Source organism: Melanerpes formicivorus, unplaced genomic scaffold (genome assembly GCF_026170545.1).
Source record: "Melanerpes formicivorus ecotype bairdi unplaced genomic scaffold, bMelFor1.0.p_v2 SCAF_14, whole genome shotgun sequence".
Lineage (NCBI taxonomy): Eukaryota > Metazoa > Chordata > Aves > Piciformes > Picidae > Melanerpes > Melanerpes formicivorus.
The window spans coordinates 17,467,065-17,482,570 of NW_027142366.1; the positions used below are offsets into that span (position 1 = coordinate 17,467,065).

Sequence of the window (15,506 nt, forward strand, 5' to 3'; positions counted from 1 at the left end):
TGCTCAGAGGACAGCAGCTGACTCCTGGTTTCCAGTGGGACCTGCTGGACAATTCCCAGTCACACAGTCCTGTGAGAGGGGAGACCCTTAGCTCATGCCCAAGGGCAGGAGGGACAGAACTAGCCCCAGGGCCTTGGTGTGACCCAGGGAAAGGTGTAGCTGTGGCAGAGCCCAGGCCATGGGGGCTTGCTGTGGAGCACAGCTGCTCCTGCAGCACCTTGCTGAAAAACACTGCCCAGAAGTGCAAACCTTCCCAGTTCCCCCTCAGTCCTGGCCTCACAGCCCAGCTCCTTTGCCCTGCAGCTTGACTGCTCTTCGTGTGCCTTCCACCAGCCCCAGCGAGGGGCTGTGTCACATCCCTGTGCCTCTGAAACCCCCCGGGGGAGGAGGAAGAGGATCTGAGGCAGCCAGGTCCCAGTCTTGCTTAACCTCTGCAAGTTCTTCTGGTGAGGAGGGTGAAGATTAACGATTAACCCCTTAGAAACAGCCTCAGCAAGCAGCTGACAGGCAGGGCAGGAGCAGGCTGGCAGTGTGTACAGGGAAACAGGGATCCAGCCCCCGCGAGTCAGCGCTGGCTGCTCCGCGGCCGCAGCACGGCGCAGTCAGCAGGCACAAAGCAGGCCAAAGGCTCCTGCTTGGAGCTCGTTTGTGCTGCTTTATGGGCCAAGAGCCTGCCCCTCCCTTTTCCTTCTGGAGCCCTGGACCCTCTTTTTGCACACAGTTGGTTAGGGCAGCCCGGGGCAAGCAGCAGCTGGAGGTTGCTCCGACCCAGGGCGCAGGCTGGGGCCAGTATCTGCCCCCAGCAGCCGAAGGAGCAGCAGATCATCTCCCTGCCCACATGCAGGCTCGAAATCCCCTCCAAGGTGCCAGCCCGAGCTGGAGGCAGCTCCTAAAGTGTCAGAGCACTGAGCACGAGGCCAGCAGCTGTCCTGGGAAGGGAGGTGAATTGGCTCTTCCTTGGAGAGCGCTGTGCTTGCCCCTGGCTGTGGCCCTGGGCCCGGGTGGGAGGTGTAAATCACATTTCCTTTCCTGGTCAGTTCTTCCCCCCCACGGTTTCCACTTCTGCAATTTCGACAGACTGGACATGATTGTGCTATTGCTCACCAGGGGAGGAAGCTGCCCCTGTGGCAGTTACAGCTCAGTGGAGCCCTGCAGTCCTTAGAGCCAAACTGCCCCCTCCAGAGACAGCAGCTCAGGAGCGGGGACCCTGCCCGGGTGCACAACCCACAGCGTGGCTGCAAGGGAAGCTGGGACTGGGAGAAGTCCTTTGTCTTTCCCTGCCCCCGAGGAGAGCAAGCTCAGACTGCTGTGCAGGAGCTGTGCTTGGTGTTCCTTGAGAAGAAAGGGCTTGGAAGAGACCTTATCACCATGGACCAAGGGTGGCTACCAGGGGGATGGAGCCTGCCTCTGTCCAAGGAGTCCCATGGCAAAGACAAGGGCTGATGGGGACAAGGTCCTGCTGGGGACACTCCCATTGGGCTCCAAAAGGCAATGTTTCCCCCTGGGCACAGGCAGGCACTGGAATCCTCTCCCAAGAGCAGCAGCAGGGGATTCCCCTCCACTGGACAGCTGAGAGACTCAGCTGGGCAGGGTGCTGGGCCAGCTCCTTTCAACTGGACTGCTACCCAGAGAGCTTGGAGCAGATCCCAGCCTGGAATGCTGTGCTTGTGTGGTGCCTGGCATGCAGGAGAAAGCACAGGCACTGCAAGCACACAGGTCATGACAGCCTGAGAGAGGCAGGCAGCTCCTCAGGCAGTCTCAGCAGGTACTGCTGGGGGCTGTGGACCTGCTGAGCTCAGTTCTCCCCTGGCTTTGTCCCAAGGGTAGGTGACTGTGGGGCCTCCCAGTCAGCCAGCAAGGGTCAGAGCCTTGCTGCAGCCCTTCCCTCTGGCAGGCAGCCTTAGATGCTCCCTTCCTGGCTCTCAGGAACAGGCAGCCAGGAACACAGCACCTCTGAGACTTGCCCCATTGAGCTGGCAGCAGTGTGCCCAGCAGGAAGGTCCTGCAGCCCTTTGGCAGTGAGGAAGCCTGGACTGCTCTCCTACCCTGTGCCCAAGGGTTACTCCATGGAATGGGTTGCCCAGGGAGGTGGTTGAGTCATCGACCCTGGAGGCGTTCAAGGGGAGATTGGACGTGGCACTTGGTGCCATGGTCTAGTCATGGGGTCTGCGGTGTCAGGTTGGACTCGATGATCCTCGAGGTCCTTTCCAACCTAAGTGATACTGTGATATTTGCTGCTCCATACAGTGTCCCTCAAGCAGGGCCACTGGGGGGGCTGTGGGGGGGGGTTGCTTTGCTTTGGAGACACAGGGGGTGTGTGGCCAAACTTCTGTAGGTGCTGTGCTGCTGGAAAGCACTGATGCAGATGTCTGTCTGTCCTGCCAGCTCAACCTGGCTGCCACAAGCCTGGCTGCAGGGCACTGCAGCTCATCCAGACCCCCCCAGCTACCAGCCTTGTGCTGCTGGAGTTGCCCTCTCACTGCTAGGGGCCAAGAAGGGACAAGCCCCCCAGTCTGGATACAGAGTGCTGCCCAGCTCAGCAGGGACACCTCTGGAAGCTTCAGTCCTGACCCTCCCTTGAACAAAACTGGACAAGCTGCTGCTCTGCAGGATCCACAGCAAGCAACCAACCTTGGTCTAGCTGTGGCTGTGTGGGACTTGAATTCAGAGCCTCATCAGGGTGAGTCTGCCAGAGCCTGCCACACTCAGACCTCTGCAGAAGGGAAGAGAGGCAGGAGCCCATGTGTAAGTGTAGCCAGGAGAGGGTTGGTCTCTTCTCCCAGGCAACCAGCACCAGAACAAGAGGGCACAGTCTCAAGTTGTGCCAGGGGAGGTTTAGGCTGGAGGTGAGGAGAAAGTTCTTCACTGAGAGAGTTGTTAGCCATTGGAATGTGCTGCCCAGGGAGGTGGTGGAGTCACCATGCCTGGAGGTGTTCAAGAGGGGATTGGATGTGGCACTTGGAGCCATGGTCTAGTCATGAGGTCTGTGGTGCCAGGTTGGACTTGATGATCTTTGAGGTCTCTTCCAGCCTTGGTGATCTGTGATGGCTCTCCAGAGGGACTGGCTGGCTGAGGCAGTCCCTGCAGCACAGTAGGGAGCTCCACAGTGCCAGGAGGCAAACATGGGTCTTCACATGACCCCAGAGGGCCTTAAGGAAGCAGGGCTTCAGAGCAGGAGGAGGAACCTTCGAGGAAGAGAAGCAGGCTCTCCAGGCAGGAGAGCTCTGGTTGCAGCCAGCTGGCCCTGCTGGGCTGGTGGAGCCAGCACTGGTGCTGCTCTGTCTGCAACACTCACAGGGCAAAAATGTGGACTCCCAGTTGATGGCACAGAGGACCTGGCATCACACAGGCTGGGAGGAGCAGGAGCTGATCACTTCTCACTGGCCTCACTCTGCCCTACAGGTTTCCTAAGCTGCCTCCTGCACTTCAGGACAGTGAGAGATCAGGAGGACAAGGCCAGTGAGAAACAGACAATGGCAGATGGAGGGCACAGCCCTTGACTTTGGAGGACAGCAAGCAGTGAGCTGAAGCTGCCAGCAGCAGTGAGCTGTGTGCCCAGGCTCAGGGACACTCCACACAGCCCCAGCTGCCTCATGCATGTTTGCCCCAGAGGAGCCAGCAGCAGGGCAGCAGAGCAGCAGCTGAATGCCCTCAGATATCCCTCACTGCAGGCTGGTATCAGCTCCTCTGAGCAGCTCTTTGTGTGATGTAAAAACGGAGCCAGAAGCAGCCTACCACAAGACAGCACAGCCAAGGAGTCCAACCACAGCCCTCCCAGCTGCTCTGCTCTGCTCTGCAAGCCAAGGTGGTGCTTGGGAAGGGTGGGAGCAAGGGAACCCCCAACAGGGAGCAGGAAAACCAGGAGCAGTCCTGTGCCACCAGCTGGTTACAGCACATCTCCCAGGGAAGCAGGTATCCATGGCATGGAATCCCAGCACGGTGGGGCTTGGAAGGGACCTCTGGAGGTCATCCACTCCAACCCCCCTGCCAGAGCAGGGTCACCCAGGGCAGGAGCCAGGTGGGACTTGAAAGTCCCCACACCAGGAGACTCCACAACCTCCCTGGGCAGCCTGCTCCAGGCCCCCAGCACCTCCACTCCAAAGGAGTTTCTCCTTGTGTTCAGGTGGCCCTTCCCCACCACCAAGCCCTCCAGGCACGATAAAGAGCTCCCACTGCTTGATGCAGTCAAGCCATAGCATTTCCCTGGGGTGCTCAGTCAGACAGCTGAGTGTGGCTGAAAGGTTCACAGCCAGCAGCCTGCACAGCCCAGCTGCTGAGGATCCCTCCAGGCCAGTCTCCTGCTGCTCAGCAGCCCTGTGAGTAAGTGCAAGGCTTTCAGGGAGCTGCAAACTTGTGACTGATTGTTTTATCACTAAGCTAAGGACTGGAAGCCAGGTGAGGAGAGTCCAACCAGAGCCCTTCCTCCCACTCCCTTTGCTCTCAGAACTGAAGAGTACTCAGAACTTAGTGAAGTCCTGGGACTTTTGGCTTGCAAAATCAACCCTCAATACCAACCCAGGCTGGGGAATGATGAGGTTGAGAGCAGCTCTGCAGAAAGGGGCTTGAGGCTGCTGGTGGAGGAGCTGGGCAGGAGCCAGCAATGGGCACTGGCAGCACAGGAGGCCAAGGGCAGCCTGGGCTGCATCCAAAGCAGGGTGGCCAGAGCTGGAGAGAGAGGATCCTGCCCTCTGCTCTGCTCTGGGGAGACCTCCCCTGCAGGGCTGGGGCCAGCTCTGGGGCCCCCAACACAGGGAGGCCCTGGAGCTGCTGGAGAGGGTTCAGAGGAGGCCACAAAGATGATCAGAGGCTGCAGAACCTCTCCTGTGGGGACGGGCTGGGAGAGCTGGAGAGGAGACTCCAGGGAGACCTCAGAGCAGTATTTCACTGTCTGAAGGGGACCTGCAGGAAGGCTGGGGAGGGACTGCTTAGAAGGGTCTGTAGGGATAGGATGAGAGGCAATGGTTTGAAACTGGAGCAGGGGAGGTTTAGGTTGGACATCAGGAGGAAGTGCTGTGCAATGAGGCTGGGGAGGCACTGGAGCAGGCTGCCCAGGGAGGTGGTTGAGGCACTGCCCCTGGAGACACTCGAGCAGACTTGCTGTGGCCCTGGGCAGCCTGATCTAGTTGAAGGTGTCCCTGCTGCCTGCAGGGGGGTGGGACAAGATGACCTTGGAGGGTCGCTCCCAACCCGATGCAATCTGCGACTCGGCGCCGGCGTCCGCAGGGTTTGCTCGGGACGGCAGCAGGCAGCGCGGCGCAGGCCAAGGGCAGCCTCTGGTGGCAGCAGCGCTTCTCTGCAGCTCCTCATGGCATCACAGAGCTGCCCCGGGCTGAGCTGCCCCAGGCTGAGCTTCCCCTGTTCCTGCAGCCCTGCAGCTCCTCATGGCATCACAGAGCTGCCCCAGGCTGAGCTTCCCCTGTTCCTGCCAGCCCTGCAGCTCCTCATGGCATCACAGAGCTGCCCCAGGCTGAGCTTCCCCTGTTCCTGCAGCCCCTCTGTGCCTCATGGCATCACAGAGCTGCTCCAGGCTGAGCTTCCCCTGTTCCTGCAGCCCCTCTGTGCCTCATGGCATCACAGAGCTGCCCCAGGCTGAGCTTCCCCTGTTCCTGCAGCCCTGCAGCTCCTCATGGCATCACAGAGCTGCCCCAGGCTGAGCTTCCCCTGTTCCTGCAGCCCTGCAGCTCCTCATGGCATCACAGAGCTGCCCCAGGCTGAGCTTCCCCTGTTCCTGCAGCCCCTCTGTGCCTCATGGCATCACAGAGCTGCTCCAGGCTGAGCTTCCCCTGTTCCTGCAGCCCTGCAGCTCCTCATGGCATCACAGAGCTGCCCCAGGCTGAGCTTCCCCTGTTCCTGCAGCCCTGCAGCTCCTCATGGCATCACAGAGCTGCCCCAGGCTGAGCTTCCCCTGTTCCTGCAGCCCTGCAGCTCCTCATGGCATCACAGAGCTGCCCTGGGCTGAGCTGCCCCTGTTCCTGCAGCCCTGCAGCTCCTCATGGCATCACAGAGCTGCCCTGGGCTGAGCTTTCCCTGTTCCTGCAGCCCCTCTGTGCCTCATGGCATCACAGAGCTGCCCCAGGCTGAGCTTTCCCTGTTCCTGCAGCCCCTCTGTGCCTCATGGCATCACAGAGCTGCCCCAGGCTGAGCTGCCCCTGTTCCTGCAGCCCTGCAGCTCCTCATGGCATCACAGAGCTGCTCCAGGGCTGAGCTGCCCCTGTTCCTGCAGCCCTGCAGCTCCTCATGGCATCACAGAGCTGCCCCAGGCTGAGCTGCCCCTGTTCCTGCAGCCCCTCTGTGCCTCATGGCATCACAGAGCTGCCCCAGGCTGAGCTTTCCCTGTTCCTGCAGCCCTGCAGCTCCTCATGGCATCACAGAGCTGCTCCAGGGCTGAGCTGCCCCTGTTCCTGCAGCCCCTCTGTGCCTCATGGCATCACAGAGCTGCCCCAGGCTGAGCTTCCCCTGTTCCTGCAGCCCCTCTGTGCCTCAGGGCATCACAGAGCTGCCCTGGGCTGAGCTGCCCCTGTTCCTGCAGCCCTGCAGCTCCTCATGGCATCACAGAGCTGCCCCAGGCTGAGCTTTCCCTGTTCCTGAAGCCCTGCAGCTCCTCATGGCATCACAGAGCTGCCCCAGGCTGAGCTTCCCCTGTTCCTGCAGCCCTGCAGCTCCTCATGGCATCACAGAGCTGCCCCAGGCTGAGCTTTCCCTGTTCCTGAAGCCCTGCAGCTCCTCATAGCATCACAGAGCTGCCCCAGGCTGAGCTTCCCCTGTTCCTGCAGCCCCTCTGTGCCTCATGGCATCACAGAGCTGCCCCAGGCTGAGCTTCCCCTGTTCCTGCAGCCCCTCTGTGCCCCATGGCATCACAGAGCTGCCCCAGGCTGAGCTTCCCCTGTTCCTGCAGCCCCTCTGTGCCTCATGGCATCACAGAGCTGCCCCAGGCTGAGCTTCCCCTGTTCCTGCAGCCCTGCAGCTCCTCATGGCATCACAGAGCTGCCCCAGGCTGAGCTTCCCCTGTTCCTGAAGCCCTGCAGCTCCTCATGGCATCACAGAGCTGCCCCAGGCTGAGCTTCCCCTGTTCCTGAAGCCCTGCAGCTCCTCATGGCATCACAGAGCTGCCCCAGGCTGAGCTTCCCCTATTCCTGCAGCCCCTCTGTGCCTCAGGGCATCACAGAGCTGCCCCAGGCTGAGCTTCCCCTGTTCCTGCAGCCCTGCAGCTCCTCATGGCATCACCTCTGGCACAGCTCTACTCTGCAGCCAGCTGCCTACAGCAGCACAGGAGGCCCTGGTGTTGTGTCTGCTGGGTCCCTGGGGTTTCTGGGTGGTTTTTAGACACACACACACTCACACACACACACACACACAGACACGCACACTCACACACAGACACAGACACACACACAGACACACACACACACAGACAGACACACACACAGACAGACACAGACACTCACACACACACACACCCCAGCAGGAGTTTCACACAATCCCCAGGAATTCAGTGGAATTTCACTGGAAACTCACTCAGCTTTTCCCCTCCATTGGTCACTGCCTGAGGGAGTTTCCGAAGAGCAGCATCCTGCTATCCTCCAGCTAGCCCAGGAAGCTCTTGCAGCTCCCACACATCCCCCAGTTTGAGGCTTGGGCAGGGACCAGCCTCAGCAGCAGGAATATCTAATCCATCAAGGCCAGCCAGAAGCTCTTGACCATGGCCCAAAGCATCTTCACAGTTCTCAGGGACAAGGGCAGGAAGAGAGCCAGGCCAAAGCAAGCCAGCAAGAGGAGCAAAAGTTCAGTTCTGGAACAAGGAGCTCCCTGACTGAGCTGCTTGCCAGCTGCCAACACTCCTGGAACAACCACCATGTGCTGGGCTGCATCCAAAGCACTGTGACCAGCAGTCAAGGGAGGGGATTCTGCCTCTCTGCTCTGCTCAGCCCCCACCTGCAGCTCTGCCTCCAGCTCTGGGGCCCCCAGCACAGGAAGGACCTGGAGCTGCTGGAGAGGGGCCAGAGGAGGCCACAGAGATGATCAGAGGCTGCAGAACCTCCCCTGTGGGGCCAGGCTGGGAGAGCTGGGGCTGTGCAGCCTGGAGAAGGCTGCAGGGAGACCTCAGAGCAGCCTCCCAGTAGCTGAAGGGCTCCAGGAGAGCTGGGGAGGGACTATTTAGAAGGGGCTGTGGTGACAGGAGGAGGAGCAGTGGTCTGAAACTGGAGCAGGGCAGGTGTAGGTTGGACACCAGGAGGAAGCTCTGCACTGTGAGGCTGGGGAGACTCTGCAGCAGGCTGCCCAGGGAGGTGGTTGAGGGCATGCCCCTGGAGACAGTTGAGGTCAGCCTTGCTGTGGCCCTGGGCAGCCTGCTCCAGTTGGAGCTGTCCCTGCTGCCTGCAGGGGGGTTGGACAAGATGCCCCTGGAGGGTCCCCTTCAGCGTGGTGCATTGTGTGACTCTGGCACAGAGGAGGCACAGCACGAGCAGCACTGGCTGCAAGACCACAGCTGAGGTGATGACAGTGGCGGTAGGCAGGGGCTGCAACCTCTGGCCTGGTCTGCAGCTGGTGGTGGCCAGCAGACACCCCTGAGCTCCCTTTTCAAGGTGGCTCATTTGAGAATGTGCCACTCTGAGGCCTTTCCCAGGCAGCTTGGCACCTTCACAGGGTGGAAGCCTGCTGAGACCTACACCAGCCAGAAGCTGTGCAACTGAAGAGCTCCCCTGAGGGGGTGCCTGCTCCAAAGGGGGATCCCCCATTTCAGCAGGGCCTTTGCCTCCTGGGTTTGTCTGCAGGAAGGAGAACACCCCAAAGAAGGCCCAAGGCAGTCATCTCCACAGTCAAACACCTTTTAATGCAATCAAGGCTCTGCACAGTGACAAGAACACCACCAGGGTAGGGCAGTGGGTCCCAAGGTAAGGTAGAAACCCAGCTGGGAGCACAGCAGCACTCAGCACCCCAAACAATGCCACATCACCTCAGCCACCCATGGGCTGAGATCCAGCACCTCCCCTGGGGGCACAGGCTGGCAGAGCTGGAGCTGTGCAGCCTGCAGAAGGCTCCAGGCAGACCTCAGAGCAGCCTCCCAGTACCTGAAGGGCTCCAGGAGAGCTGGGGAGGGACTTGGGACAAGGGCTGGGAGTGCCAGGATGAGAAATGGCTTTGAGCTGGGAGAGAGGAGACTTAGATGAGACATTAGAAGGAAATTCTTCCCCATGAGGGTGGGGAGAGGCTGACACAGGTTGCCCAGGGAGGCTGTGGCTGCCTCCCCCCTGGAGGTGTTCAGGACCAGGCTGGATGAGGCCCTGAGCAAGCTGTGCTGGTGGGAGGTGTCCCTGCCCATGGCAGGGGCTTGGAGCTGGCTGATCTTGAAGGTCCCTTCCAACTCAACCCATTGTGAGGCTCCATGGGTCACAAAGGAGTGTGTCAGCTGCAGGCAGGACAGCTTGGCTGCAGTGCTGAAGCCTGCCCAGCCTGGCAACAGCCTGGATGCCATTTCCAACAAAGCCAGGTTTGGGACCCCAGGAGGTTTTGGTCTTTTCTGCCTTCCAGAGAATATTACAAAGCCCAAAGAGCTTCCCAGGAAAGCAGAGATGCTCCTGAAGGACTGTGGTAGCTGACACCCAGCCTCTGGCTCTGCAGTTCCACTGGGAGCTCAGCAGGTCCCACTGGCACCCTTGCTGGCACTGCTGCCAGGGCTACAAACAGCACCTCCAGCTGCCCAGAGCCCTTCACACCTTCAGAGCACAACCCTCCTGAGAAGGTGCCCCTTGTCCCCAGAAGCAGGCTGTGGGCTCCAGCTCAGAGCTCTGCTGGCTGAATTGCCTGAACTTTGACACCCACTGGGTCAGCAACAGCCACTGGCCACAGGGCTGGGAGCAACACCTCTCTGCCCCTGCAGTGAGAGCCAAGGCAGGATGCTGTCCCTCTAGGGAGTCTCACAACCACGAGAGGAATTACCCCTGAGGGTTTGCACATGAGGAGGAACATTCACTGTCCCTGAACAGGAGGTGACAGCACCCCACAGCTGCCCTCCCTGGATTACTGCAGCCTCTTGCTTGTTCAGGCTGCTTGCACCCACAGCAGAGTCCTGCAGGGTGTCTGTGGTGGGGTACTGAAGGATGGAAGAGACACAGACCTGGTGAGAGCAGTGGGAGCACTCCTGGAATGCTGTGTCCAGTTCTGGGCTCCTCAGTTCAAGGGGGACAGGGAGCTGCTGGAGAGAGAGTCCAGAGAACATCTGTCTGATGAGGAGAGGCTGAGAGCCCTGGGGCTGTTTGGGCTGGAGAAGAGAAGCCTGAGAGGGGATCTTGCTGGTGGTTTGAGGGCAAGAAGGGGCCAGGCTCTTTTCAGTGGTGTCCTGTGACAGGACAAGAGGCAATGAACACAAACTGGAACCCAGGAAGTTCCACCTCAACACAAGGAGAAACTTGTTTGGTGTGAGGGTGCTGGAGGCCTGGAGCCCAGGGGGGCTGTGGGGTCTCCTTCTCTGGAGACTTTTGAGCCCCACCTGGATGTGTTCCTGGGTGAGCTGCCCTGGGTGAGCCTTGCTTGGGGTTGGACTGGCTGCTCTCTGGAGGTCCCTTTCAACCTCTACCACTCTGTGCTCCCCAAGCCTGATCTGAATAGAAGCAGCCAGCAGAAGGAGGGTCACCTGTTAGGCCTCTGACCTCCTGCTGTGATTAGCAAACTCAGGTCACTGCTGAAGGGGCTCTGGGCAGGGCACCTGGGCAGCTGCCACCCACCCCAGCCAGCAGCCTGCTCTAGGAGTGAAGATTCTCCTTCAGGCCTACGTGAAACACTGCCTGGCCCTCTGGACAAGCTAGCAGAGAGTGTCTTTGGTGGGCTTTGCTGCTGGGGGAGGTCAGAAACTGGCCTCACCTGGCACAAGGGAAGCTGAGCTGGGGCTTGCAGCTGACTTTTGGAAGACAGCAGAGACTCAGCTGTCTGAACCTCAGTGCTTCTCAGTACTGCTCCTGGAATCAGTGTGCTGTGACAGTTCTGAGCCATTTCTGACACCCAGCTCACTGAGCACTGAGCAGAGAGCAGGGCAGGGAGCAGTGCTGCCAGGTATGGCTTGAGACAGTGTGCAGTGCTCAGCTTTCCCTGACACAGCTGCACCTGGCAGGCAGGGAGCCAATCCCTTCACCACTGCCAGCTGCAGGACACAGCCTGGGATGCTAACATCCCACAGGCCCTGCCAGCACATGGCAGGAGGGAATTGCTGACAAGCAGCTGCCAATTCCTGGGCTTTCCCTTCCTTTCTTTAATCATTTTTATCCTCAAGGGCACCTCAGACAAGCTGGAAAGAGAGGAGACAGGCACAGAACTGAAATCCCACCCACCTCTCCCAGCACCTCCTACAGGGGATACCATTTCTGAGTGATTTATTTAGTCTGAGGAAGCCTGTGGGATGCCAGCAAGTGCAAAGTGATGGCAGCCAGCTCTGAAACAATCCCAGCAGGCAGCAGCAGCAGCAGCCAGGCTTTGTAAAGCAGCCTTGGAGTTGCTCCCCACCAAAACACTGAGGTGTCAGTGCAGAGCAGCTTCCCCTTTAGCTCAAACAAGCTGCTGGAGAGCCAGCTGGGCAGTGGGAAGCAGGGAGGAGAGAGAGGCCCAGGCTAACTCTGCAAGCAGGGTGAAACCACCTCATTCCAAGCAGAAATGGTGCCAAAGGCATCTTGAGCTGCTGCAGATGGCAGTCTGAGCATCTCCAAGAGTCACTCAGACCCCCCATGCAGAGGGCACCTTCAGAAGCAAGCCACATGTTTGCCAGGCCTGTGGCAGGGTGCCAAGAGGCAACACAGGAGATTTTCACTGCTAAGCTCTCAACAAGACTCACCTGAGACCTCTGAATGCAGCCAGGCCCCTGTGCTGAGGTTGGATCACCAGCAATGCCTAATGATCCCTGGCAGTGAACCTCCAAGCTTCAGGAGCAGCAACATTTCCTCCACTCTAAAGCAATTAGGTTCTTCCAGACTGAGCTGCTGAAGGGCTTCATCAATATTTTACTTGCTGTGCTAAACCCCACTAGCAAATTGCCCACTGAAGCTTTGAGAGCATCTTGCTGCATACTCTGGACTAGCTCTGTGCTTCAGCTTCATTTGGGAGAAGCTCTACAGGGAGTTTGAGACAAAGACCAGCAGGAACTTGCCTCCAGGCCCTCCCACCTGCAGAGACCTGTGTGAATTCTCAGCAAAACCTCTTTGCATCACCCAAGCCCTACCAGAAGGCAAAGTGCCAGGATCTCATCACTGGGCAGCCTCATGGTATGGAGCAGCAGTGTTCCCTACAGCTCCTGGCAAACTGCTCCGCTCCCAGGATAGCATCAGCCACATTTCCCTCCCACCTCCCTTCTTTAACTCGTGGGAGGAGCATTGAGCTTCTGTACTGCAATGTCTGACTCCCCAGGCAGGTGGAGACACCAGCACAGTTATTCTCAGAGGGAAAGCTCAGCTCAGCTGAGTTATTCCCAGAGGGAAAGCTCAGCTCAGCTGAGTTATTCTCAGAGGGAAAGCTCAGCTCAGCTTAGTTATTCTCAGGGGGAAAGCCCAGCTCAGCTGAGTTATTCCCAGAGGGAAAGCTAAACTCAGCTGAGTTATTCTCAGAGGGAAAGCTCAGCTCAGCTTAGTTATTCTCAGGGGGAAAGCCCAGCTCAGCTGAGTTATTGTCAGAGGGAAAGCTCAGCTCAGCTGAGTTATTCCCAGAGGGAAAGCTAAACTCAGCTGAGTTATTCTCAGAGGGAAAGCTCAGCTCAGCTGAGTTATTCTCAGAGGGAAAGCCCAGTTCAGCTGAGTTATTCCCAGAGGGAAAGCCCAGCTCATTTTAGTTATTCCCAGAGGGAAAGCTCAGTTCAGCTGAGTTATTCCCAGAGGGAAAGCCCAGCTCATTTTAGTTATTCCCAGAGGGAAAGCTCAGTTCATCTTAGCTATTCTCAGAGGGAAAGCCCAGCTCAGCTCCCAGGAAAGAGGAAGCAAGGGAAGTTTCTGAGCACTGCACACATGCTGCAGCTTTCAGCTGCCCCAACAGGAGTCAGTTGGAAGTCCTCATACTGATATGGAACAGGAATGTAAACAAAACCAAGCCTCTGAGATGTCTTTGTGCTGTCTGGATGCCTTTCTCAGAGGCAAGACTGCTCAAACAGATGCAACTGGAATGTGCCAGGGGGTCAGGTCCAAGGCTGCTGTGTGAACTGAGGGCTCTGGGAGCTCAGGAAGTGGTACTGATATGTCTGCACACTGCCTGCTCCCAGCAGGGCAAGGCTTATCAGCCACAGCCCTGCTGAGCTCAGCAGTGTCTCCCTGAGCAGACATTTGATATGGCTGCTGAAGGTGGCACACAGCTCTCCTGCACCCCTCAGCCAGCTCTGTGCTCTGAGCAACTGCACCCAGCTGCAAACCCATCCTGGGCCCCTGACCTGTACCCTTTTAAGGTGGCCTGAAATGATTCCCAGTGTTTTTGGGGGATCTAATGGCAGGACCTGAGTGCAGCTCTCTAGAGGTAAGAAGCAAAGGAGCTAAGATGCAGGAAGTTAAGACTTCACCTGGACTTGTCTTAAATAAAACAACAGTAAACAACTAAGCCCTGCAGTCAAGTGCCCCCCTTGGTGAGCAGCAGAGCACACTGAGCCCAGCAGAAGGGATGCTCTAACTTGGCTCCTGTGTTGGAATCTGCCTGGGGAATCCTGGGACAGGTGACAAAGTGGCTGAGTGATGATGCTGACCTCAGCCACTCATGGTGTCCCTGAAGCCCCACACCTCCAGGACAGAGATCTGGAAGCTTTCAGAGCAGAGAGGCTGATTGTTGAAAGTATTGCAGTGGCTGGTTCTTCCATGGTTCAGGTCTGCATCCAGGTAAAGGGCCTGGCCATCACCTCCCCCTGTGGAGAGACAAAGAGAAGGGTGAGGGTGGCTCTGCCTTTCTCACCACGGGGAGCTGAGGGAGCCTGCCTCAAAGGCCTGCATTCAAACCACACAGCTGCTGGGGCTCCAAGATCACTGAGTCCAACCTTCAACACTTGTCTCTCAGGGCTGGAGGACCCTGCAAGCTACAACCTGCCCTGTTGGACCACTACACTCTGTGCTGGGGTAGGAACTGGCTGGAGGCTGAGCCCAGAGAGTGGTGGTGAATGGTGCCACAGCCAGCTGGCAGCCAGGCACCAGTGGTGTGCCCCAGGGATCAGTGCTGGGCCCTGTGCTCTTTAACATCTTCATTGATGGTCTGGATGAGGGGGTTGAGTCAGTCATCAGCAAGTTTGCAGATGACACCAAGCTGGGAGCAGATGTTGGTCAGTTAGAGGGCAGAAAGGCTCTGCACCACCCTCCTGGAGAATTACTTCTCATCTAAACCCAGCTTCTTCCACTTTGAAGCCTTCACCCCTCAACCTGGCACTCCATGCCCTTGTCCAAAGCTCCTCCCCAGCTCTCCTGGGGCCCCTTCAGGTAGAGCCTTGTCCAGCCTCACCTTGAATATCTCTCCAGGGATGGGGCCTCAACTGCCCCCCTGGGCAATCTGCAGAGCAGAGGGAGGATCCTGACCCAAACCATAACTGCATCATGATGGGATGGCCTGGCTTGGAAGGCACCTCCAAAGGTCATCCAGTCCAACCCCCTGCAGTCAGCAAGGACACCTCCAGCTTGTCCAGCCTCACCTTAAATAGCTCCTTAACTGCCTCCCTGGGCAACCTGTGGCACTGTTCCTCCACCCTCATGGTGCAGAGCTTGTGCCTAACATCCAAGCTAAGTCTGCCCTGCTCTCAACCCACTGCCCTATCACTGCAGGCCTTTGGAAACAGTTCCTCTGCAGCCTTCTTGTAGCCCCCTTCAGGTACTGGAAGGCTGCTCCAAGGTCTCCCTGGAGCCTTCCCTTCTCCAGGCTGAACAGCCCCAACACTCTCAGCCTGTCCCCACAGGGCAGGTGCCCCTGATCAGCTCTCTGATCATCTTTGTGGCCTCACCTGGATCTGCTCCAGCAGTTCCATGTTCTCCTTGTGCTGCAGGCCCCAGAGCTGCCCCAGCACTGCAGGTGGGGTCTCAGCAGAGCAGAGGGGCAGACTCCCCTCCCTTCACCTGCTGCCCACACAGCTGGGGATCAGCCCAGGACATGGCTTTGCACCCCCAGCACCCTCAAGTCCCTCTCTGCAAGGCTGCTCTCCATCCATTCTCCACCCAGCCTGGCTTTCTGCTTGGGATTGCCCTGACCCAGCTGCAGGACCTTGCCCTTGGCTTGGTTGAACTTCATGAGGCTGGCATGGGCCCACCCCTCCAGCATGCCCAGGCCCCTCTGGATGTTACAGAGGACAATCACCACGCCAGCTGCTCTCCTGAACAAGTGTAAAGGTTTTGGGCAATGAACAGCCAGGATTTCAGACCTGCTCCTTGAGAACCCCAGTGAGGTGACAGCTTCACTGAGCAGGCTTCTGCCAAAGGCAGCAGCTCCAGGGGGCCAACAAAGTTCCAGGAGAATTAGCAGGTCTCATAGCTTCTCCTGTGCCAGTGCAAAGTTGGTTCCTCTTCAAGAGCTGCTTCTCA

General features: G+C 58.4%; 1 protein-coding gene across 2 annotated transcripts in view; it reads right to left on the reverse strand.

Annotated features, from left to right (window-relative positions):
• Positions 1–8,811: 8,811 nt before the first annotated feature.
• The window catches only part of TBC1D24 (TBC1 domain family member 24), a 42,509-nt gene continuing 35,814 nt past the window's right edge, over positions 8,812–15,506 (reverse strand). For both annotated transcript variants that reach the window (XM_068147246.1, XM_068147245.1), the window contains one exon: positions 8,812–13,855. In XM_068147246.1, the coding sequence (XP_068003347.1) occupies positions 13,701–13,855 (155 nt within the window). In that variant the 3' untranslated portion in view covers positions 8,812–13,700. The remainder of the gene's footprint in view (positions 13,856–15,506) is intronic.